Source organism: Typopeltis vanoorti, chromosome 22 (genome assembly GCF_054136105.1).
Source record: "Typopeltis vanoorti isolate ZY-2024b chromosome 22, IOZ_Tvanoo_1.0, whole genome shotgun sequence".
Classification (NCBI taxonomy): domain Eukaryota; kingdom Metazoa; phylum Arthropoda; class Arachnida; order Uropygi; family Thelyphonidae; genus Typopeltis; species Typopeltis vanoorti.
In genome coordinates, this window is record NC_143570.1 from 53,231,314 (window position 1) to 53,258,925 (window position 27,612).

At 34.8% G+C, this 27,612-nt stretch overlaps 1 protein-coding gene across 8 annotated transcripts in view; it reads right to left on the reverse strand.

Annotated features, from left to right (window-relative positions):
• LOC150094422 (tyrosine-protein phosphatase Lar-like) overlaps positions 1-27,612 on the reverse strand; it is a 1,380,317-nt gene that overhangs the window by 395,532 nt on the left and 957,173 nt on the right. For 6 of the 8 annotated variants that reach the window (XM_090412197.1, XM_090412199.1, XM_090412202.1 and 3 more), the window contains 2 exons: positions 15,111-15,395; positions 509-817 (listed from right to left, as the gene is read on the reverse strand). In XM_090412197.1, coding sequence (XP_090268323.1) covers positions 509-817; positions 15,111-15,395 — 594 coding nt within the window. The remainder of the gene's footprint in view (positions 1-508; positions 818-15,110; positions 15,396-27,612) is intronic. The other 2 variants (XM_090412204.1, XM_090412203.1) reach the window with 1 other exon arrangement.

The window sequence follows — 27,612 nt, forward strand, 5'->3', positions numbered from 1 at the left end:
TTAATGGAGGCCTGAAGTTCTGGGTTTAGTCCCTAAAATAAGGTTTCCAAATTATTTAATTCTAATTCACTTAGAGTATTAATATACTTGAATGCAGCTTTTAGTGAGTGGAATTCACATAAAAGAAAGAAAAAAAATTTTAATGGCATTTCATCAGCATCCTAAACTAGAGTATTATACAATACTGTACTGCTATGGATATTCAATGACTAGTTTTGAATTTTGAACATTTTTTAATTAAAGAAAAATTATTCTATTTCAATTTTGGACTCTTTTAACATGACTGATTAATTATTTCACATATATTCCAGTAGTTCTGTTTAGTATACTCCTCTGTTATTCTGCATATGTAGTTATACATGATGCACAGAGAGAGATATTTAGAATAATCAATTACTAATTGAGAATTTGGACAGCTTGAAGATGAAATGGAAGATTTCCTGTAATAATATTTTCAGAAAGAAAGAGAGAAAGAAAGAAATAAAGGTAATGTACACATTTTACATACCACCCTCATCTGTACGAATAAGCAAAGGAGGTGACAACGGACCATCACCCACCGATGTACCTGCAAGGACCCATATATGATATTCTGTCCATTTTTGTAGTCCAGTAATTATGCAAGAAAGCTCATTAGATTCTACAAGCATTTCTTCAGCCATAAGAGGATCAGCACCTGCATCTGCTTTTAAATATTTTATTTTATAGTATGAAATAGCACCATTCTGTTTATTTCGAGGTGGGGGAAGCCATACAATTTTGATAGAATGTGAATTAAGGGCAGTAGCATTAACTTCCTGGGGTGGTGCACTGGGAACTATTGGTAAATGTAAAAGAAACATTACAAAAAATAATAAACAAAAGAGATTTTGAATAAATTAGAATAAAAAGAAAACAAAATTAAATACAGTGGATTTCTTTATACTGTTTCTATGAAACAATTTAAAGAGAATGCAATTAGTCACCATTAACACAATTCTTTTAGACTTGATACCTCACTGAAATAAGAAATATTTCACAATTATATGTGTATTTGCACATACTTCCCTCTGCCATGCAGTGTTAAATGAAGGGTTAAATATATGAATTACTATATTTGAATTAAAAAATAAATCTTTACATGCTATAAAACTAGCTAATTATCATTAACAGGAGCTCATAATACTGGAGACTGAACTTCCCACTCCAAAAAAAGGTCTCGCCTACTCCCTATAAGGGAATAAAAGGAATAACACACACACTTTTTTTTTATTATCACAGCAAAAATATATCTAACAATAAAGCAATAGTCGAACAAGTAAAGTAAAACTGATGCTCATTTTTTACAAAGTGAATCTCATGTTAAACGAACATTAGGATTATTTTTTAATTTCCTAAGGATTTCCAGCTGGTGTGTTTTTTGCAATATGACAGGAATATGATGTACAAACAGAAAAAATAAGGCTTAATTTTTGAAAATCTCATTATCTTCTGTTCATGCCTGCTCTGAAATTCAGATATTTCATATTATTATTATTATTATTATTATTATTATTATTCAGGCCTCCATGAAGTCAAAAGACTCATCCTGGGAGATCCTTCTTAAGAAACACAAAATCTATCATACTACTCCTTGACCATTCTTGCTCTAACCACTCTCTGAGGAAATGCATTTCACAGTTCAACCATCCTCCATGCAAAGAAACCATTCCTCATCCTCCTCACAGCTTCCTTTTGTAATTTATTAATTTTAAAATATTCTTCAACATTAGGGTAGTATTGCAATTTGTTTTTTGTTTTTTTAGTAAAATATTTCCTTTATAATATCCATCAGTACAGTGTGTACGTTAATTTGCTTCAGTGCAATTGTTTCTGTATGCACCTCTGGTTATGAAAGTTTGCAAACAATTTTTGAATTCAGTGGCCAATTCAAAAATTTGGGACTTCAATTATTATTATCATTATTATACCAGACCTCAATGGAGTCATCATGGGCAGCCCCTTTAGACAACACAAAGTTTATCATAATACTCCTTAAACCCATTTACTGTCAGCACATTTATCCCTCTATTAGGCACTAAACTCTACATAGCCTAACCACCCTCCATGGAAAAGAGACACTTCTCACCTTTCTACTCACCACCCCTTTCACAACTTCCAGGAATGGCCTTGCTTCTTCCCCTTGTTTTAATAGATGGATCTCCTACTTCAATCCAGTAAATATCTATCAAGAGTATAGATGACTAATATGTTCTCCCTCCTTTTATTTTTGATTCACCCTCAGCATACCTATAAGTTCTTGATATCCTTTTGGTTATCAGCTTCTGCTTTCTCCAAAGTTAACTTAATCTCTTCATTCATAATGAAGAATTTATGGAGACACAACACACATGTTAGAATAATTACTTTACTTATCATTAAGAAAGTAACATTTGATGTTTCGACCTCTGTATTGAGGTCATCAGGAAAACATACATATGTACAGGATACAAGCTACATGACAATACACTAGACAAAAGTAAGACAAATCTAAATGTTTATTAATCATTTACTCTAGCCTGACCTCTGGTGGGAGAAAAAATTATATATAAAATAATAATAATAAAAAATAGAACTACATTAAACAATTTTTGAAGTCCTCTCCTATGAAGATTTTCTGTTTGGGGTTGTTCTGGATGCTATACAGGTTGAAGATGGGTCCTCCAAATTCTTGGAATAATTAATCCATCATTCTTGTTCAGATTTGGATGATATTTCAGCATTTCACAGGCTTCTTTGAATTTTCTTTCAAAACAAGTTTTGGTGCAGTATGGGGACTTGGTGCCTTTCTGGTCAATTCTGTGACATGTTTGGAGTGCATGGTCTGACAGGCCTGTTTTACCATAGTGGAGGTATTTAATGTGGCATTTGTGTTCATCTTTCTAATTGGGATGGTGCATCCTGTTTTCCCTATGTAAGATAGGTTACAGGTACATTTAATTTTGTAAACCCCTGGGTGGGCAAGGTATGGAAAAGGATCTTTGGAACAGATAAGTAAATTTCTTAATTTTGCAGGAGTTTGAAGATTGTCTTAATATTGTACTTAAGTAATGTTCTATCTATTTTTTCCAGAATGTCCCCAATGTCCCCAATATGATCAAGAATATCATATAGCTATGATATTCTTGATCTTTTTTTCTTTTAATGGCATTTTTTTGGAGGATTTTGCGAACTGTTTTTTATTGTAGCCATTTTTTTACAAACGTTTGGCTAAAATTTTCAAATTCTTGGTTCAGAGACTGTTCATTAGAGCAAACTGTTAAGGCTCTGTGTTTGAGGGTGCCGATGATCCCTATTTTTTGTGTTGGATGGTGGTATGAATTTTCACGTATGTATTGGCCTGTGTGTGTAGGTTTGAGATAGACTGTGAAGGAGAGGCAGCCTGAGGGAAGACGTGTGACAAGTATGTCTAGAAAAGGAAGAGAGTTGTTTTCGATCTTGATGGTGAATTGGATATGTTTGTGTTGTTTGTTGAGGTGGCTTAGGAATGTATTTAATGTTTCACGGCTGTGGGGCCAAATGGTGAAAGTATCATCAATATATCTGAGCCAGATTTTGGGCTTTAGGCTGGCAGAATCTTGAGCTTGTTGCTCAAAAGTCTTCCATGTAAAAGTCAGCTATTGGGGGTGGGGGGGGGGAGAGGTCAATTTTGGTCCTTACCATATTATTTACTTTCCTGGTTGTTGTTGTTGTTGTCTTGTCCTTTGAAGAGTCTTAGATGTTTCCGTGCGCTCTTTGTACTGCTTTGGTTATGTCTGTGATTTTGTTTGTATAGAGCTGTTGTTCAGGATTAGGATCTATTTCTTGCAAGGCTGCTGTAATTGCTGGACAGGTAAAGATGTGAGTGGGTGTCAGTTCCGTATTGGGGCAGTTGTTGCAGTTTCTATATGTTCTCGTATCATCTGTATTGATCTTCATTCCTCTATAATGTCCTGTTCGTAGTCTTGCTATCGTAGTGGAGGTCCTTCTGTCAGCATTGATCTCGGGAATTTGATGTTGTATCACTGATTTCAATGGAATTAGTTTAGCTTTTGCTAGTGCATTGGCATCAGCAAGAGTTATCATATGAGTTTCTTGGTTGAGTTCTCTGGCCTCTTTTGCTAATTTATCAGCTGCTTCGTTGTGATCAATGCCTACATGAGCAGGAATCCATTGTAGAATGCAACTTTTACCTAAACACTTTAGATGATTTAAGAGTTTATGGATGTCTTGTGTGAGCTTGGTATTGCCATTTTTGATTGCCTCCATAGCTGATCTTGAGTCACTGTAAATTATAATTCCTTCAGATTGTTGAGATGATGATAGATTTAAGTAGGCTTCTAGTGCTTTAATTATTGCGTAGAGTTCGCTGGTAAAATTGGAAGCGATTCTCCCAGATCCAACTTTTATTGAAAGTTTTTCACCTTTCGGGAGTAGAAGGAGAACACCAGCGCCTCCATTAATCATATTGGTGTCTGATGATCCATCGGTATAACAAATAACCTGTTTGGAGGATGAAAGAAGGTTGATGGTATTTAGGCCTTTTTCTTTAAGCATTTCTTTTGGTTCTTTTTTTGTACAGAGTTTGGTAAGGTTTAGATTTATGAAGGTATTTGAAGGTAAAGGACTGGAAAATAGAGGTTCTTTGTTTATGTGGACATTTAGCTGATCAAGACCTATTTCTTTCCTGATAGTGTCATCATATTGTAAAGTCGATGATCTGTGAAGTCTGCAAATTTGGTTCCAATGTTCATAGGTTTTTAGGGAGACATGATCACTTTGGTAGCTTCTGATATTATTTATGAATTTTATGGTGGCAAATTTTCGTCTGTCCTCCAGCAGGTCAAGCCCACATTCCTGTTGGGCTCTGATGTTGTTAGTGGATGAGACTGCACCAATGATAATCTTGGATGCTTTTGCTTGTATTTTGTCTAGGTTTTTCTTTACCGATGAAGCCGAAGGTGACCAGATAGGTGCTGCATATTCCATTATTGGCCTTATTAGTGTAGTGTAAGTAGTTTTGAGGATTTTTGGCTTTGCACCCCAATTTGTTCCACAAAGCCTTTTCAGTATATTTAATTTTTTTAGAGCTCTGTTGGAAGTGTTAGAGATGTGTTGTGCAAAACGTAATTCCTGATCAAGCGTAATACCAAGGTATTTTGGATTTGTGACTTTTTCAATTAGCTTGTTATTGATCATGACTTTGGGATTGTAGGAATGTCTATTTTTCCTGTCTGTACTAAATGTACTTAGTTTTGTTTTGTCTGGGTTGATTTTAAGTTTGAGTTCGTTTGACCATTTTTCTAATCCTCTCATGGATTTGTTTAGAATTTCCTCTGATTCTTTGATTTTAGCACTAGTGTGCCAGATGGCTATATCATCTGCATAGCAAGTTACTTTTGTGTCTTCTGTAAGGTAGGGATGAATATTATTGACATATAGAAGGAATAGTAAGGGACTGAGTACTGAGCCCTGGGGAACACCAGCCCAGGTTCTCCGCTCTTTTGATATTGCTGTATTGATTCTGACTTTGATCTTTCTTCCTCTGATGAAATCAGCAATCCAGATTAAAGCGTTTCCTCTAATTCCAATATCATGTATTGTTTGTATTAATTTTTTGATCCAAACACGATCAAAAGCAGCAGTCATATCAAGGAATATGGCAGTTGTCTTTTTTGTTGGTCTGAGTCTTATATTATTCATATATCTGCTCTCCACTTCTCTCTCTTTATACTTTTTACATAACCCCTTTTCATCAGCAGTTCTTATTTGATTTTTCACCCACTTAACACCAAATTGAGTTATCTTATTCACATGAGGAATATAATTTGCCATTGCTGATGAGAAACATTTCTTAACTAGTCCTATGCACTGCTAATATCTGTCCCACACAATTATTCTATCCATGGAAGTGCTCTAAGCTGATTTTTAAGATTGTTATAGTCATCATCATCATCATCATTAGTGGTCCTAACAGCACTTACATGCCCACGATCTTTCCAACCGTAACTCAAAGATAAGGTGGTTAGCCCTGTGGTGATTCTTGTGTTGCCAAAGAATTCCAAAAATCCCATCCTTCATTATAGCACTGTTTCCTTGGCCTAATTTATACTATAGTTAAAATCTCCTATAATGATCACTCAATTTGCACAACATTTCCTGCAAATCACCCTCTGTGTTTCTTGGCCTATAGTAACATCTCACGAAATATCTTGTTCCTGCCTACCTCCACTTCACACCATACACAGTTTCAAAACTACAAGTGTCCATTTCCTTACAACTTCTCAACTCATCACTTATTGTAAAATAGCCCTCCTCCCGATTACCCTTTAAATCCTGCCAAAGGATGCTATACCCTTTTATTCCCATCAGAACACCATCTGCTGTCAACTACATCTCACTGATTCCAATAATCTTGGGACAAGGTAAGGCTATCAATTCCATCAATTCAATATAAAGAAACATGAACACATTGTCAAAAATCCTGTACTTGTTATTTCTCCAGACTCTATTTGACTGTGTAATGTACTTTATGTCCATGCGGTTAGCCTAGTGGCTTTCTACTTTGCAACCATATGCCTGGGGAAGGAGTGTCCTAGGTTCGATTCCCATCCACGACACGAGGAGCTTAAGGATCTTCCTCAGCCATAGCCAAGTTAGCCAGTCTTGGGCGTGGACAGTAGGGTTTTTTCTGCCAGTTTATCTGGGGTTTTTCATCCCGCAAGCAGGCAAATCGGCCCCGTGAACACACAGGTTACAGTCATAAATACTTACGGCAAGGAAGGCAACGGGAAACCACCTTGCTCATAATCATCCCCCCCCCCGGCCGTATGGCAGAAAGGAATAGATAGATAGATGTACTTTATACCATACATTCTCTTAATTCCCAAGCATTTATCCCTACTGGCCCTAAATATTTTCACTTGCCTGGAGAACAACAATCTTTCTAGATGCCTATGCTCTTCCATGTTAAAATACAACTATCTCTTGCATACAGCTCTCTTCTATTCTCAAATGTATTCCAAGCATTCATGTATTTGAGATTTTTCATTTGACAAATTCTCACTTTCATGACATTTATTATTACCTTAATTCTTCATTATCATATCTGGATAAAACACTCACTATCTTCTTTCTCACAATTTTTTGCTACACAGTTACTAACAATAACCTCAAATCTTTCACCACTTCGATTCACAATACCTCTCAGATCATTAGTACCAACCATCACTGTCATATCATCCACATTCTCACCTCGCTTTATGACCATAGACACACACACACACACACACACACACACACACACACACACTATCGATTCTCTAGGAAAAACACCTCTAACATTTTATTCTGCAAACTAGAAATCACTAAATCTTCATACATCATTCCCCTCATAGATCCATTCATTTTTTGCTCACCTACTTCCCTCACTCTTTCTCCTCCAACATTCTCCCTCCTTGTTCCTCTCCGACTTATCACCTGGCTTCCTTTCATCTCTTTCTGTCACAAGAGTACAGAAGTGAGGGAAAGCGAGATGAAAGGAAGCCATTCCCTCTCTTTCCCTGGTTCACTAATTCTCTCTCCTCTCATTCCCATATAATTTCTCTCATATTTCTCGTTCACCTCACATCATTCAACCTTTCAAGTCTTCTAATATCTTGTTTAACACAAGTTAGCTCACATTTTTCCTGCTTTCCACTTCCTCTCACAATACCTCTATCTCTCTCCCTCCAGCATTCTACCTTTCACTCAAAATTCACTGACAACTGACACCATCCTTTAGATATTCCATACCTTCAGTCACATTACCTAATATCAGGTCGGTTGCCACCTGCTTGCCTTCCTCCTCCTTGATCACATTATTTGTTACTCTCTCCTGGTAAAGATCATTTTCTTAGCATCATTGCTGTCACTGAAACCTGAGGAACTAATATCCAGATCTACATTTCATGTAAATATGTACTTCCCTGTATCTAACCTGAATCCATACTCCGTATCACACCATATCTTTTTTAATGCCAGGAAGCTACTATATAAAAAAAAATACACCAATGATCATGAAATCAGAAATCACTAACAATACTATCTCCTTTTGGTTTCTTTCTTTTTGTTTTCTTTTTATTCTGTCCTTTCTCCTCTCATACTACTTTCCAGAGGTTTCCTCACATCTGTTTTATTCATATCACTTTAATCTTGTTATTTTTTTGATCTACCACTGCTCTGTACATAACTTTTTTTTGAATATGCTCTCCTGTCAACTGCATCTCTTCTATGTTCATTTACTCTTCATTTAACAGCTGACTATCATAATGTGCAATTTTTGTAAACAAAAATTGTAGTGTACAACATTATTCATTATGAAAAATAATAAAAAAAAAAAATAAAGTGTCTTCAGCAGTATTGCAGAAATAAAGTTTTGTTCAATATCTATATCATTATGACTACCACAGAGTAGACCTGGCTCACCACAAAATATTCACCCTAACCTCATGCATGCTTATAAAGTCTAGTCTTTAAACAATCCACTCCTTCAGTAATCTCTATCTTGTAAACAAATACATCAGTTTAACATACATGCATCTTGTAGATTTCAATAGATTACTTCAAATTACATATAAATATTGCAAAATATTTCATAGTATCTAATTCCTTTCACTTTGTTACAAATGAAATCCACTGTATTTAAAAAATAATAATTCATCAAATCATGTTTTGTTTATGTTATAGTATATTTATAAGGAAAACAGAAGTTAACATAAAATTATTAAAACAAAGTATAAAAATAACATATGAAAAAAATATTTAATGATAATGGCTGACTATATTAAGGAGTATAAAGATGTAAATTCTTATTATTGTAGATGTGTATCCACAGCAATGCTTGGGAACAGCACAGCATCTAAATACAATATACAAAACTTGGAATGAAACAAAACAAAACAAAACAAAAAAGCACTGTTAATGTATGATTTTAACCAATTTCAAATCATCTGAATTTATATCTTTGATTATCAAGAATTTCTTAAGAAAAGGAAATGCATACTGCAATTATCTACATTGCAAATATTGTAAATGATTAAATATTGCATGCCTAGAAGAGACTTGAGTTCCTTCATATCTTAACTTTCAGTAGAAGACTGCAGGCAGTTCACAAAAGTTAGAGATTGTAATGAGGCAGGTGTTTATTATCATTGTATAACAATTTTTCCAGATTTTTGGTCTTATTTAAATTAACTAAAGTATGAAATATAATTTAATACAGAACTTAACATTTAACTATTTTAGGGTCATCACTGTTTAACCTGTATGTTAATGATATTACGAAAGATTTAAATAGGGACATTCAGTTGTTTGAAATGATGCAAGAACATTACTGGAAAGAACTATGAGGAGTAGAGCAGATGTTGTGGCCTTAGAAGAAGACTTGAATAGATTGAGTGAATGGGCATGAGAATGCCAGTTTGATATTACAAAATGTACGAGAGGGATCTGGAAAGTTCTGATAAACACCTAGAACAAAAATGTTTTTTTGTATAAAAATATTTTCATAATTTTTTTTCATATAAAAATGTGTTTTCAGAAAATCTCTCTTTTTTTAGGATATATAAGAAGACACAAAATTAATCAATTTTTGTTCTAGGTGTTTATCAGAACTTTCTAGACCACCTGTAAGGTTTTAAAATTTGGAAAACAATGATAAGATGTAGAATTTACTCTCTGTGAGGATATACTGTCAAAAGAAATAAGAGATCTTAGGGTGATGGTGGATAAAGATATAAAAGCTAGAGTACATATTGCCAAACCTATGAGGACAACAAAACAAATTCTGGCAATGATGCAGAGGGCACTGGCTTGTAGAATTAAGAAGATTCTGGTTCTATTGTACACTGCTCAAAACAATAATGCTCCTGACATTTTCAACTTTGCATACAATGACAATATACTCAACTCTAGAGTGTCCCTTTTTAATCATTAGCATTTTATAATGCAGAGGGGAAAGTAATACATTTTAATGCATTTTCTGGTAGGAATAACATGACAAGTGAAAAAGTATGGAGTTTACTGGAAGAAGCAAAAATGAAGCGTGAGAATAAAATCACAAGTCTGATGCCTTGAACTGTCAGGAGTGAATAAAGAATGGAAATACATCATCAATGGGCTGAAGGAACAGTGTCCAGTTTGCAGATGCATAAAGAAACAGAAGGATAAGAGAACATTTATATATCACACATGCCCTGCATTTAAATGAACTTGGAGATAAGTCTAAGAATAAAACCAAGAAAATTAGATCTGTTAAGGGATGAATGTGAGCATGTGCAGACACCATGAGCGTGAAAAGGGAAACGCTTATTATTATTATTACTGGCTACTCCATGGAGTCCTAGACTCATTGAGAGAGGCCCTAAACATCATGGAAAGCACTATCCAACACTGGTGCAGTATCAGCAAAAAAATCTAGTTCTAACATCCTTGTAAACTAACTACACTCTTGCTCTGTCTCCAAGAATGGCCACCAGTTCTCCCACTGCCAGACCTGTTCTGAAGAATTTCCTCTGTATCAACCTTGTAAAAATCTTTCAAGTAATTTGCATGTCTCAATCACATCATCATTTTTCTGCCTGTCAACCAATTTCTGTAACCCACAAATCTTCAACCTGTTCTTGTGAAGCTGGTGTCAGCTCTATGGAATAAACTTCACAAGAACAGGTAGTCATTCGCCTCTGGATCCTCTTTGCCTCTTCCTCATCACCAAGAAACCCAGGTGACCAGATCTGCATACAGATCTGGTTCTTCAGTACCTTAACTGTGACTGAAGAAGTTGGTTAAGAGTAATTTGGTACATCAGTCTTGGAGCTTCATTTATGCAGTGGAACTATTTTATCCTCTTTCTATTCTTTTGGGACTAACCCAAAGCAAACAATGTGGTCAAAGGCACTGTCAAATTTCTAGCATCTTCTTGTAAAACTTGAGCTGGTATACCATCTAATCCCATAGCTGTATTCACATCAAGGTTCCGTAATATGCTATGCACCGCCAGTTCATTTATCCCAATTTCTATATAAGCCTTTGCCTCTCCTGTTACTGTAATATCTCCACCTGGTTGATATACTTTTGCAAAGTGTTCACTTAGTAATTCACCGAATTACTAAGTGAACCTGGATGTGTGGTAGCTTATCTGCTACCACACATCCAGGTAGCAGATAATGGTCGAGTGGTAGCTTATCTGCTATCTAGACAAATGGCTGGGGGTTCAAATCCTGCCGTAGGCATAGATGTATGTGGTGGTGATGGGCAGTAGATGGCATTGGTGTAGTTGCAGTTCGCTGTAGTTGGTGGATTTCGTGGTAAAGACAGAGTTGTAGAGTAAGTACCCTCCCTTGATGAGTCTTTGGACACCTTGAAGGTGTCATGTAATTATAATAATAATAAGTATTCTTCCTTTTAACTTGCAACATATCAAAAGAACTGTTTGGGATTATCTTTGGCCTGCACTGCTAATTCTCTTTCATGCCCACACTGGTTACCCTTCTGGCCTGTGCTTTGTACTGCTCATTTTCCTGCTGGTCACCTTTCTCCTGTATCCCCCCCCCTCCATAATTTTTACCTTTTATAGTATAGCCTGAAATGTGCTATTTTCACTGGCCTGCAGTTGAACTTCTACTCTCTTTGGTTGCAGTTCATCGGCTATCATCAATAACACTCCTTCCCCATTATTTCCTCTCTGAACACACTATACTCTCCACATATTTTATCCCACTAAGTATATTACTTTTTGTCAGCCATGTCTCACTATGCCAATAACTGTTGGCCAGGATGAACTAACTAATGCCAAAAACTACTCTCCCTTGTTCCGAATGTTCCTGGCATTAGTGTACACAAAGTGCAAAAACCCTTTATACCACTGCCATCCTGACCATTTATACTAAATATGACATTCTGCCTTGTTGCCAGTGGTACTAACTTAGGCATTTCATGCACCTTCTTACACTCAACTGCCTCACTGGTATCTGCATATCCACTCAACAGCTCCCCCCCCACCAAAAAAAAAAAAACCTCTAGTTTCCCTGATTTCACACATCCACTTCCACTTCATTCAACAACACTTTTTTCAGGTTCTGAACACCAAATCCATTCAGATGCAAATTATCCTTCCTATATAAGTCCTTTCACTAGTCAAACTTTTCCACACATCCAAAAATACCACATTCCTCCTGCATAATTTATGCATTGAGTCATTTGCTATTATAGCCCTCCTTCTCAGATCTACTCTGTCATACTACAGCAACAGACTCACTATCTGAACTTTCTCACTCTTTTGTTTTGTTACTTTCAGTAATTCTTTCATGTCCTCCTCATGCATACTTTTCTCCTTTTAAATCATTTATTCCAGCCCAATCAATCAACTCTTTCACTTTACCCTTTTCTGCTCTAATAGCCTCACTAACATTATTCATTTTTGCACCTGGGAGGCAAGCTTTTGTCATCTTTTGCCATTCGCACCTCTTATGATAGAATCTTCATACAAGATCTGCTCCTTGATTTTTCCTTCTCTCTTAGTCAAGTATTCATTTCTCATACTTCTTTCTTTTTGATATCTGCTGACCCACTGACTGGATGTTTCTGCTCCTGCTTTATCTGTGTATCACTACACATAACCAAGCTATCTCCCTCATTACAATTCTTTTCATCCGTCATACTACTATTCTTTCGATCAACACTTTTGCCCTCTCTCTCTCTCTCTCTTTTAGTTGTGTGACTTTTAATTCCTGTTTCAATCCTATCTGCCATTATGCCGTCACAGACATTTTCATGTGTATTCTCTGTTCTATCCATTGTTTCAATCTCACAACCTGACCCACACTTTTGACCCTCGATTTCATAACTTTTTTGCTTCCTTTCCACCACTATCACTTTCAAACCAAATTCCACTTGCCTTTGGTTATGTATACATCTTGCAAACATTGCACTATATGAAGTTCCTTTCATTGAATTCTTTAAATAATGATGCCTTGTATGCCATTTTTCTGCTTCCCATCAGTGCCACTATGTTATGCAACTTACCATGCAGAAATATAGTTAATATATTATAAATATATTAACTATATTTAAAATAAAACTTTTAAGTTAAATCTAATTAACACCACAATACAATCTAATTTAACAAAATTATTAACTAATATTGATATTTTTTCTAAATAGCAATATTTTACTATTTTACACCACTATCCTTTCTTCCTATCATTCCTTGGAAACTTAGCTTTCAGAACTCTCCAAACACAGGCCTACCACCATCAAAGAATATTGAATAAAGTTTCCAAGTGTCAAATCTGAACAGTGCATCACTAAAAGATACAACAGCACCTGTGAGTCCAAGGGAGATTTTACAATTCTTGTAGTATAATTATGCCAGAAATATCAAAAATAATGGGACAATTTTTTGCAAATTAGATCAACAACACCAAAAACCAAGGAAATTAGTGAGATTTGGATGGGGAGAAGGATGCCATAAAAGGAATAGAATGTAAGAGATACTGCATTCTCAAGACAAACAGAAAGAAGGAGAGGATAATACTGCTGTCATAACTAACAAGAGAAAGTTATGGTTCAATTGTGGGCAATGTACATTTAAGGCAATCTGATTTGAGATAATAATGAACAGGAGAATATATATATATATATATATATATATAGCTGGCTGCTCATATAGTCCTTGAAAAGGTTCAAAGAAATATTAATAATTATCATGAGGGTACTACAATGATGGGGGACATAGGAAGGATACATTGGGGAAGAAAACTAAATTTATGCAGCTAATGAGGATAATTTTACTAAAACAACAATGATGAAGGATACGCAGAGTTCGAGAGTGCTGGATTTGGCAATGGCATCACAGGATTTGCCATTAACCAAGATACCCTACACTATCTGATCAAAAATATTCAGAGGTCTGCTTATATGAACTCTCTGTTTTAACATGAAAGGCATTAATACGGAGTTGGTCACAACTGCATATTTTGCTGCTATAAGCAGCCTTTTATCTTCTATGAAGATTTCCATTAGATACATTTCTGTGGTAATTCCCTTCCATTCTTCCAAAAAAAAGCATTAGTGAGTTTGGTCACTGAGGTTGGCCATTTTGGCAAGACTAGCAATCAGGATTACAATACATCAGGGCCCTGTGCAGGCCATTCAAGTTCTTCACTCCATTTCATCAAAGCATTCTTGTGCATACCTTACTTTGTGGACTGTCGTATTGATACGGAAAAGAGCCTTCACTGAACTGTTGACATAAAGTTGAAGTGCAGAATTGTCTAGAATGTCGGGCTGCAGTGTTAAGATTTCCCATCACTGTAACTAGATAGCCCAGTCGGAACCATGAAAAACAAAAACAGTCCCTGACCACTATGCCTCCTCCTCCACCAAACTTCATAGGTGGCACAACACAGATCCCAAGGGACCAAGATGTAGGTGAATTGAAACTGTAAAAAGTGCCTTAGAAGACAGAAATACAAGATCTGATAATACTGGAATGTTGACAGATACTGTATTAAATTCAATCTTTTTTTTTTTACTGATTGAAACATTACAAAGAGCAAAATATGAAGTTAGTTTCTCATTCAGAGAAACTATGTACAGGAGGCATTTATCTAAAAAAATCTGACTTATAATTTGGTACCATGGAAATTACAATTATTGAAAAAATGCCTATGATTGAAAAAAAAAAAGTTTGAAAAGAAATCTCAGAAAGAATTAATTAGGATTATTTTCTACAAAATATGTAATGCAATATAAGTAATTCAAGTAAAAAATCACAGCACAGCCTGAAGGCCTTCCAGGTCTAATATTTTATCCCCACGCAAATAATGAATTCAATCAGTGAAAAAAAAACAACAGACGGAAACTGATCAAATATGATTAACACTTTGATCAGTTTATATTTAACATTATCCTTTAACATTCACCGGAGATACAAAAGGATTCAAACTATACAAAATAAATGTTTAATTTACAGCTGAAGCTATTCAACTACTTTTGATAGATAAAGAATAAAGATATATATTTGATGCACTAGTCATTGTACTTCAAAATATATGTTCTATAGAATCACAAACCATATTGTTCTGTTCGAACAAGAACAGCTGGTGTTGCAGCACCTTCTCCTCTTTTTGATTTGGCAGCTACCCAAACAAAATACACCGTATCAGGATAAAGTTCTCCAAGGGTAAATGTTTCAACATCAGGAATGGTACGATGGTATTCATGCTGTGTAAATGTGTCATTCCAGTAGAGTTCATAGGCAACAATACTTTCTCCAGTATGAGCAGGCCGTGTCCATGACAACTGAACAGTTGTTGAAGAGGTAGCTGCAGCACGAAGGTTGATTGGTTGACTTGGCACTAAATAAATGATTGACATTAATATAGTGCATTAATTATAATGATACAATCATTTATTAAGCAATATTCATTGCACATAAATAGATAAAAATAGATTAATAGATAAAAAACTGTACATAAATTGTTATTATAGCATTTAGAATCATAAAAAGTTAGCTGCAGTCACTTAAGTATCAAAGGTAGATAATTAATACCTTTCTCTATGAGTCAGAGAGCGTGTGATTTTAATAATTTTGGATAGGAAAAATCTGTAAAATGTAGATTTATTTTAGAATCCTTGGATTCAGTATTTTGTAATTATGTAATTTTATTTAAAGTGTATATATTGTTTTAGTTTTTAATTAAATATGTATACTTTTTTATTTGGTCTTGAGTCAGTGATTTTCCGAATTCTAAAAGAAACAGTTAAAAGTCACTGCACCAATCAGAATTGAACTCTTGTGTAAATACCAAACACTCAGAGTAAAAATCTTCTTTATAGAGATGAATAAAAATAGAAAGAATCTCATTACACAGGAACTACCTATATACCATTTTTGATAACTGTTAGTCAACCATCCTTCTATCTAAGCTAACAGTTTATAATCCAATCTCATATCTTACAACTTATGTAACAGCCTTCCATGAGGTATCAGGCCAAAAGTCCAAAAGTGTCACAGTATATCCATTCCCCTTGTATACATCAATTGCAACATTATAAAATTTGAGCAAGTTAACTCAAACATGACCTTCCTTTAGTACATCTATGCTGTTCATTGTAAAATGGAGCCTCTGTAGCTCATCTGGAATAGACAAATCCCTTTGGTTGGAAAGACCTTGGTTCGATTCCTGTCCATGACATGAGGAACCTTTATCTGGTCTCTTCTGACTAAAGATGAGTTAGCTGGTCTCATACAGAGGTAGAGGGTTTTTCACCTGGAAACTCTGGTTTTTCATTCCTTAGAACAGGTAAATCTGCTCGTGAACACACAGGGATCTAGTCATAAAATACATATTTAATCTCTTGTTAGTAGGGCTCAACCAGGGACAGTGGAGGAACAGGGGAACCCCATATAAATAAATAAATAAAATTGTAAAATATATATCACAACTTAAATTGCCATTACTAAAACAAAGAAGGCTAAAATAGGTGAGGTACTAATAAATAATAACTGTAAGATGTTATATTCAACCATAAACAAGTGATCCAAGCAATTAAACCAAAATATTAAATCAAGCAACAGTGATGTGGAAAAGGAAAAAATAGCCATTCAGAAATAATAAGAAGATAAACTTCTTGAATGGCAGACAATTTCAAGCAGCAGTGTGGGTAAATTTAATAAAAAAAAATAAAAAAAAAGAAGAATTGAAACAAAGAGACTCATTTATGCACATTAGACAAGAAAGTTCTAATAATAGATTAATAAATTAATTAAAATAGATTTATTTGGAAAAAATAGATTAATTTGTTCAGGACATGCAGTAGTCATTACAAAAACCAAAAACCTAGAGACAAAAATACTATCAACAAAATTCTTCAGAAGACTGCACCTCAAAATAGATTACAATGAAACTGTAACTATTCCATACATTAAAGGGTTATTTGATAAGCAGAATACCACAAAAACATAACCTTAATGCCAGCTTTAAGCCTCCTGAAAAATTAGGAACTTACTGAACTCCTTGAAGGATCCCTTTCTTCTGATGGCCCACCCTGGAGTGTACAAGATCCAATGGACCTATAATTTGCCTTATACAAATTATAGGTCCATCATCCAGCATCAAGCACTGATAGCAGAATTATAAAAAAGCAGTCTGAACACAGCCATATTTTTGGTGCTTGAAACTGGATGCACCATTCCTATCTAGAAAATGGAACACAAATGACACATTAAATTTAATAACTATGGCAAATCTGTACTTAATGATCATGCCCTGAGTACTCGACACAACTGATTGGAAAGGAACCTGTTCCTTAGGTGAACATCAACATCTGGTATGAGTGCAAATTTAAAGAATCCTCTCAATTATTCTAATCTCAACAGCAATGATGGTCTAAAAATCTCAAGATTTGCTGTATCATTAAAGGTTAATATGAATTTGATCTCTGGTAATCTTCAGTGATTAGATATGATCCAACCACTGAAGATTACTGTCTCAGGCAGAAGCATGGGACTGGGGATCCAAAGTTGAGTCTTGACGCAAAGAATTATAAGAATATGTTGTTGGTGCTTTCTGAAACTCTATCCCTGAGTACCTGCTACTGCTTTTGCATCTGCAATTGAACTCCATTGTGTTCCAGGATCAAAAGTGTGTGCATGTGTGGTATATTTACCCTTAATTTTCAACATTTTATCCAAGACTTCTTTGGAGGTGGGTGATCTGATTAAAGAAGATGGTATCAGATACAGACATCTTTTTGATTCTGATGATGAATGCATAATGCTTGAGTATGTTTGAAAGTAATGCGATGTGTTGATGAGGAGTATCTGAGGAAGATAGACTAAGCTTTGTTCTAAGCTTTCTTGGAGGCCATGTGCATTCAGTATTCTACTATAATTTAGGGAAAGGTTCAATAATGATGTTTTAGATAATGTAGTTGTAGCAGCTTGTATTATATACTATGTAACATGTTCACTGCATATTTGACAGGAAATTAGTTAAATTACAAATGATCAAACTCTGCCAAGGAAAAAGTGAACCAGTCATCATGCATTATTTTCCAATGTGATATATATGATGAAGTACATGGTTTTTAATGTAAAAAGGGAGTGGTCATTTTATTATGATATTTACCTTTAAGTTATCAGTTTTCTATTTAAACCAGTGGTTCTTAACCTTTTTTTGTCTGTCATCCCCTTTCAACTATTTGTATGGCCTGGCACCACCCCCTGCTCATTTTTGCACTAAGTTAATGGCTGAATAAGATAACTATAATATATTATTAAGCAAACCTAAATTGCCATCAACATATTTGAACTGGTAGTTAATTAAAAATTGGTGACTTTCATACAAATTAATTTTTATTCAAAAAAGATGTAAACTTGCTGTATTTAATAAGCCAATCATTAATGGCTACCTTGAGCCTCATGAGATCCTACTAATTTTTCAATATCAGGGTCAATGTTCAACAAACAAAGCCTCAAGTTATTTTTATATTTTTTTTCAAGTTTATATTATATTAGTACTATTGTAATGCTTACCACCTCCCCCCCCTTGCGTTCACATCGCCCCCAGGGGGGGGGGGGGCAACTACCACCCAGGTTAAGAACCACTGATTTAAACAGAGGGAAGAGATAGTTGTTGGAAGTTTTTCCACTTGGTTATACTATAAATTTAAGATACCAAGAAATTATATATTTGGTTTAATCCTTTATCCAAGTATAAGCAAACAAAGTTTATGGCCAAAGTATTTTCAGGACTGGCAACTCGTATGTAGAAGCTAATCACTTCACATCACATGACTCCAACCTTAGTATTACCTCTGGGTCTGGCTCCCACTAATGAGACCTCAATAAAGGTCGAAAATGGTCTGGATGGTGACACTTTCCCATAAGGCATAGCATCACATATGTCCACAGGGATATGTGCTTTGCATTATGGGACTCTAGGGCAAGTGATGTGAAGTTATTACCTTCTATATACAAGTTGCCCCAGTCCTGAAAATACTTCAGGTGCAAACTTTGTTTGCTTACACTTGAATAAAGGATTAAACCAAGTATATATTTCTTGGTATCTTTAATTTATAGAGGGTGTTACTTCCTGTATTTAAGAGGGGGTGATTATTATAATCTACAACCCTCCCTCTGATGGTGTACTATCCTACAGAGTGTTGTGGCCAGTTAAATCATCTATTAGGAGTACAGAGTGCGATAATTGCATGATGAGGTTATCAAAGTCATCCTGAGATATATCTACATCAGGTGATAAGCAGATGAAGCATGCTGCAATGAAGGAATGGGGTATGGTTGCCAAAAAAGATGGTAACTTCTCCATATATTTACATATATGTTCATCTTTTTTTTTTTTTTTGACTGACTGAAACCTATATAAACACCGGTCTGGTTGGCCGAGCAGTTAGTGTATCTGCTCTCCAGCCAAAAGGCTGCGGGTTCAAATCCCACCATGGGCATGGACGTTTGTGATTGTCTGTGGAAGTACTAGTGGTAGGAACGGGCAATAGATGGCGTTGATGTAGTTGAGATGAGTTGTAGTTGGTGGATTGAGTGGTGGAGAGGGATGTAGAGTAGGTGTCCTCCCTTGATGAGTCTTTGGATTCCCTGGAGGTGTCAAGTAATAATAATAATAATAATATATATATATATATCAGTTCATCCACTATCTTTTCTTTATGGATAACAGCAATAACCTATAATACAGGATCTTTACCACAGAGTATATAATAGAGTTTTTAAGTATGTCTCCTGCTAGCAAAAGCATAACAGCATATACTTCTGTAGAAGGCCCTCATGTCATCAGTATTTTGGCAGAAATGATGACAATTTCATTGTTGGAATACTTTATTTATTTTTGATGGATCCTTCTAGCTTCCAGTAACTGGGAGGTTTTGCTTTTATCAGTCTAAGATTTTTCTTTTCTGGGGAATTGTGGACATTCAGTATCTACCTTTTCCTTCTTGGGAAAAATATCCATGTTGTCAAATTCAACTCCATCTAGAATACTACCCAGTATTATCCTTGATGGAGCAAGTTGAATTTTTATAGTTTTATTTTCCTCTCTGCGTAAAAAGAGGTATCTATTATTGGGTCTGGATGCATTTCTTTGATTTTTTAAAGTGCTCTTTCCATAACTATTTTTATTTGAGGGATTTAAATTTTGTTGTGTTTTCAGGAGTGAAAACATATTCATATTCAATTTTTTTTTCTGACTTACTTCAGTGAGATTCTGAATAACTCATACTGTTCAGGGATGATGGAACTGCAAGACGGTGAAACAGCAATGAGTGTTAACCTCCCAACTGGCCAGGACGTCTATAGATGGTCTGAAACGTATCCAGCTAAATCTGGATACGTTTCAGATCACATGTTGAAAGAACATGGATAAAGAAGTGCAATTTGGAAGTTTGTCGATTAGAAGGTGTGACAATCCCCAACACTGAAGAGAACACTTAATCAGATTATCTCACATTCACAGCTGCATCTCAGTTGCCTATAACAAGAAACGCAGTTCCTTGTTGTATGCCGGGTAACTGGATCTCAGTTGTATTAGATAGACTAAAAATATAGAAATTATTTTTATTTTTGCTTTCTCTTTTTTTATTGTACAATACAATTTTAATGCCTGGACAAAATAAATATCCTTGCATAGTTTCTTCACTTAAATAGTGCCATACCTTTGAGAACAATTTCATTTTTAATTTTTTGAGCTAATTTTTTCTAATAGCTTACTTGACAGAATATTTTCTTTGTTCTCAAAGAAATTAATTCATGATAATTATTTGAAATATTATTTAAGAAAAAAAACCAGCTGCTGACTTTCCAAATATGCTATTTTTATTTTTGTTCAAAATCATATTTCGAAGAATACTTCACAGATTTCCTGAAGGATGTGTTTGGGCAACTTTTCTTTATAGAGAATAAAATGAAATTCTTAAATCATATCACTAATTTTTTTTTCTTTATATTGTAATCTACTGTTCTTTGCACTTTCACCTTCTTGTAAGAAATTTAGCTTAATCCTTTATCCAAGTGCAAGCAAATAAAGTTTGCACCTGAAGAATCTTAAGGACAGGCAACTCGTGGTAAAGATGGACCAAGCTCTCATCACACCTTGTCTTAGTATCTCCCAAAATGCAAAGCATTATATTCCTATAATGCTATGCATTAAGGAAAGGGCCACTACCCAGACTGGTTTCAACCTTTATTGAGATCTTGTCAGTGGGAGCCAGACCCAGAGGTAGTGATACTAAGGTAGAAGCAATGGAGAAGTCATATTTACCTATACGAGTTGATAAAAGATATCTCATCTTATTATTAAATTACTCTGGATTTAGTGAAAGATGTTGGACAACTCGTATAGATAAATATGACTTCTCCATTGCTTCTGCCTTAGTATCACTACCTCTGGGTCTGGCTCCTACTGACGAGACCTCAATAAAGGTCAAAACTGGTCTGGGTGGTGGTCCTTCCCTTAATGCATAGCATTATACTGTCTGCAAGGAGATGTGCTTTGCATTATGGAAGATACCAAAGCAAGGAGTGATGAGAGCTTGATCCACCTTTACCACGAGTTGCCTCAGTCCTGAAGATACTTCAGGTGCTAACTTTGTTTGCTTACACATGGATAAAGGATCAAACTAAATTTATTATAGTCTAACCAAGTGGGAAAAAACTTCCAACATCTTTCACCTTCTTGGTTTCCCTGTATAACTGGTTTCATTACAAAATGAAATTAACGGTTATGATTCAAACTCATATGTATATATTTTCTGCTAGTTCAGAGATTATGCTCCAATTTTAAAGTAAGCGATGCTTTTGATTATATTCTATCATTCAAAATATGTATATGCACATGCATCAAATGTGAAATATCATTTCCAAGTTTTTACAATAGAAACGAACTTTATTTCGACTTTGATAGTTCAACCCTCCCCCCTCACCCTGCTGCATCACTATCACACACCTGAAAACTGTTATGAAACATAGGTGCAGTTTTTATTTAATTTTTTTATTTTTCTCTAGTAATTGTTCCACATAACTTTAATTTTTCAATACAGAAACTAGCTGGTGATTATTATAAATTAGCAAATTATAAATCAGAAAATATACATAATATCCTGATTTTTATAAATCATGAAATTATGTAATATTGGGCAATAGGTGAAATTAATATTTAAAATCACTGTTATCCTACAAATGCAATATAACTACATATTTTTCTTCTGTTATCTGATTTTTTTTTCATGTAAGACTAAGAAAAATCACTGTACATAAGATGGGAGAATACAAGAGGCCAAAAATCTGTAAATCGATTACATTATTAATAGAGAAATGGTGTCAGAAAGAAATATTTATGTAAAAGTTCTAACATCAGCAGATATAATGACATTTTCTTCTAGTTTAGATACGTGGCATTGTTGAAGTAGTTAAACCTTTGCTATTATATTCCACTAAAATAAATGGGCATGTTCTCCAAGTGATTTAAGTTTGTAACAGTTGTCTTACATACGATTTATAAAATAAATTCTCTGAAATATCTGAAGATTGAATAGGTCTATAACCCCCCCCTCCCCCCAAAAAAGAAGATTATGTAACACATATGCTCCTTTTCTTTAGAAATAATTCAAATCCTCTTTTTCAAGATAATTGTATCAAATATTTTATAATTTTTTGATAATAAAAGTGAAACTGACATTATAAATTAAGAAATTATTTTCGCATACTGTATTAGCCTGTAAAAGAAATATCAGTATTTCTGTGTTCAGGATGCCTGCTAATCAACAATTGAAAACGAAACAGGACATTCTTGATCTTTTTTGCACTACAGCTTGAGGCACTTTAGTGTGACTTCTGGCAAAGTGCTCTCTCTTTTCTTTATCAATAACATTGAGAGTAATCTAAGCTTTCCTCTAGCTAAGAGGATTATTATCAAGTATTTCTAAGACACAGATTATTTCAGAAATAGCAACCAGCAGCAGTAGAAATAGTAATATTTAGATTTTTTTAAAGAAAAAGAAACAAAAATAATACTACTGAACTTTCTTTTGTGTGGTATGCATATAAACAGTTTTACATGGTGAAAATATAACAGAGTATTTCTAAAATTTCAAATAATTTCAGCTGACAGTAGAACAGCTTTAGATTGCAAAGAAAGAGTACAGAATTAGAAGCTTCACGGTACAACATTATTGCCTTATTTTGTTTTGTCAAAATGTTAAAATGAAGTAATAGATTTTGAATACTGTCCGGAAAAGCTGTCAACCCTGTAGAAATTTGGAGTAGTTATGAAATTGAGTTCCAGGAGAGGAAAAATGGGGGTGAGGGGGTATATCGGATATTATCGTAATGTGCATCCTCCAAAAAAACGCCGAAGAGTCCCTGCTAAAATATCATTGGATATAATATTTTGATACTAAAAGGACTCACAATCCTAAATTGAGTAATGCAATTTAAAATCATTTATTGTTCCTAAAAACAAAAACAACAAAAAAAAATTTGTTTCTAAAACTGAAATGTGATGATCCATATTTTGCTGGGCAAAAGGTCATTTATTGCAATAAATATTATTTAAATATATACATATTTGACAATATTTTCAATGCAAACATTTGAATGACGAGAAAAATTCTTTCTATATTGTAAGTAAAGTGAAAGAATAATCAGGGCAACTGTTCCTTGCACTGATTTGAAGAATAAAATACAGCAAATTTACTATTACTAAATAGATTCATTGCAAAGGCTGATCGGTGGTCATTTCAGGATTGATTATTTTCGTACATATGAAATTCGTTTCAATTTTTGGGAAGACAATAAATAAATTGAGAGGCAAAAATAAGGTCAAATATCGTAGGAGAGTGAAGGAAATTCCAAGTAACAGTACACGAAAAGACAGGTGATACAAAGGCCCCCTTATCAGTTAATTCACCAATGGCTCTAAAATAGCAGTAAAGGGATTAACAGTAGTACACTGGTCGAATGATCCTGGCTGGGCCACCCAGGACAGACCATCTTCCCAAAGCAGTGTATAATCATCAGGATCTCTGATTTCTGGATGATCACAGGTAACAATGCATGGCAAACACAGGGAAAGGGTATTGGATCCCAGCGATGGTAGTTTATATAATAATAATAACAAAATACTCAGCAGAAAAGAATAAAAACGAATGAAAATTGTAAAGGCCTGTACCATTCAAGGGAGGACCCATCTGCTATGAATAAGTGCACCCCCCCCACCACACACACACACACACACACATGCAGAGGATCCAACAGAATGCATGTCTACATAACCACACAGAGGATTTTTGTATCAATGAGTACTTTCTGTTCCAAGCATTCTATTAAAAATCAGCTAGTGGGAACTGAAGTGTCCTCTCTTTGTATGTGTAGGTTGATGCCATGTAAAGTATCAAAGGGTATTGCAGGCTCATACAATTTTGTTATGTATACTGGGAATTTATTTTTAATCAGTGTTATATATTATTAGAGGATACTACAGCTAATAAGAATTTGATGTCAACATTTATAATTATGGCAGTTTCCATCAGGTGTGTAACTTTTAGCAAGGGATATGAAGTGTATTGTTTCTGATGTTTGTGTCTGTGCCCAGATTTTTGCAAGAATGCTTTTGCTAAATGGTTGTCTAGTATGTATTTCTCAATGTCTCAGCCATCTGCTAATTAATCTGAATGGTGTTCTAGAGTAATAATTTTTGGCAGTTTGCACATCTTTTTGGTTTATGAATATTTATTAGTTCATATACCTGTATCTTGGAGTGTATAACCAAAAGAAAAGGAAGTGGATGAAAATTGTTTTCATTAAGTAGGAACTATGAATAAAAGAAAATGTATGGATGGAACATAATGAAAAATGTGATGAGAAAGCTCATAACAGTAATGGTGGGTGACCAGCATGATAAAGAAGACAAAATCAGATTATGAGAAAAAAATAGCCAAGCAGGCTAAAGGAAATTCCAAAAAGGAAAACCTCTTTTCTCTATGAGACAAATAAAAGAAATAAAGGATGATTATCCTAACTTGAATGAATGCAAAAGTTATGGCAGTGATAGCAATAGAAGAGATGGTTGAATTACTGATAAATCATTTTGGAAACTGGTGACATAGGTAAGTGGGTGGTGGTGGTGGCAAACAGACATCAATAAGTGGTATATGGTGGAGAAGAATCAATGAGGAACACTGTAAGTGGCACACCATAGGACTCTGTACATAGAAATAGCCAGTTATATTCTGATTATAACTGATAATGATAAAGACTGATAATGTGGGCAAAGGATGATGATTGTTAATGTCAGAGTGTAATGTTAGGTACTATGGTTAAAAAGATTGTGAGTTGTGATAGGAGAAATTGATATGGCAAAGGATGTGGATCTTATAGGGAACACACACAGTTGAGTTTTCAGAGAATTATACCACAAAAGCAAGTAAAAACAGCACACAGGACCACTTGAAAGAAAAGCACACTGGGAATAAGGAAGATATTATACATCTTTATCAGGGTTTAATATGATTTCGTCTGAACTACCACGCTCATATTTGCTGCCTGAGTTTCTTGAGACTGAGGAAGTGGTGAAAAAAGCTAAGAGGCAGGTGACCAAAATGGTGAGTGTTCGGTGGAGTGCTTTTTATAAGGATAGAATGAAGGTTTGTTGATTATAAAACTGATTGATAGATGGAAGAGAGGAGACATGATAGAAAAAAACAGTTATAAATGGGTTTTACAGAATACATGTAGAAGAAATTTTCTATATGAGAAAGGAGCAGAGTGAATAATGGATTACCCCTAGTATTTGAGTAAAAGTATGCTTATTAAGGATGTGAAGAATTAAATATTTTGATAAGTTTGCTTGAGTTCTATCACCTCCCTTATGAAGCACACAATCTTGCCCTCCTTCCAGATGAAACTTTCCTTAAATACAGAAGACTAAATGCTCTGTAAAATGACTCAAGCTCTAAACACAGACTGTAAATCCATCCCAACAATCCACAGAGAATGTGGTCTAGTTTATCATGATGCAGACAAAGCCGACACTTTTACCGACAGCAAGTAGTTTGGACTATCACTGAAGTACACACCTAGTATGTCACGTGCTAAAATGCTCATAGTACGAAAATCCCATCCAACTTTCCCTGATGAGATACATGAAAATGCCACCAAACTTAAGGATAGGAAAGCATCAGGGCCCAGATGGGATCTCAAATAAAATCATCAAATGTCTACTATACAAGCTTGTAACGAACACTGCCTGTTATCAATACAACATCAAGATTTCACTACTTCCTATCATGGCAGGCAGCAGATTATTATTATTATTATTATTTATGCCTCCAAGGAGTCCTAAATAATAATAAAAATAATAATAATAACAAATAAAGTGGATGATCTCAGTTCTGACCACACACCCGGTTTTAATCAAATTAAAGTTAGAACATTAAAATATCCTGGATTAATTCCCAACCAGATGATGTAATTTTAATCCCAAAACTATGAAAAGCAGCACAATTCTAAAAAACTATTCCCAGTCAGTCCACTCTCCTGTCTAGGAAAAACAGCTGAGAGGATAATACTAATAAGACTGCAGAAAGTCACAGATGAATTAATCTCATCACAGATAAACAATTTGGAATCTGACAAACTCACGGAGGCTAAATTCCCAACAAAACTGGTCAAACTCACCAAATCCTACATAGCAATGGCAAATTTCAAGTGAAACTTTAGGGAATTGCATTGCCTGAATGCAATATCAGAACAGGTGTCCCCCAAGACCCCCTGTTATCACCTCTGCAAATGCCACAGTCCATCCTAACAACTTCATCTACAAAGCAATAGAATGCAATGAGTATTCTACTGCAAAACAAACACTAATGTCCCCAAACCATACTGATCAGCTAAGTTTATTTTAAATCCCTGCCAAAAACCCCAAAGGTTCAATAATATCCTAAATATGTTTTAATCTACAACCTACTAGTAGACTACAACGAAGAAATACCTTGGAACAAAATATCCTCAAAACCTACTCTGAACAGGCAGTTAAAAAAACTTGCTGTCAACAGCCCACAATAAGTGAACCAGTTGCCCTTAATCCAACAATCTCTTTGCAGATCAAATAAACAGATAAGAGAATCTGTTGGAAAAAGTGAATGGAAAAGGGCAGCTAATGTTTGGTATGGTTTGAGTAAAGAATAACTACCTTATCTGCTCACCAAAAGATTTTCTCCATCATCTAGACCAGAGGTCGAGAGGCATGGTGCCTGCAGTGAATTTTTAGTGTGCCCTCAGAGAAATTTTGTAAACTGCTTTGGAGCTTGCAGAGGTAATTTTGCAGCATAGATCATGAGAGATACATTCATTACTAGTATGTGCTAAAATGCAAGAAAACATAAAGAAAAAAAAACACTGCAAATATAATACATGATGGTACAAATTAAGTGAATATTGAATCCAACATTATTTCATAGCTGAATATAGTAACTACAAGAGTTTCGTGCCGAATATATAGAAACTAAAAGTTTCGGCAGATGTAAGCATAAGTAGTGCCTTAT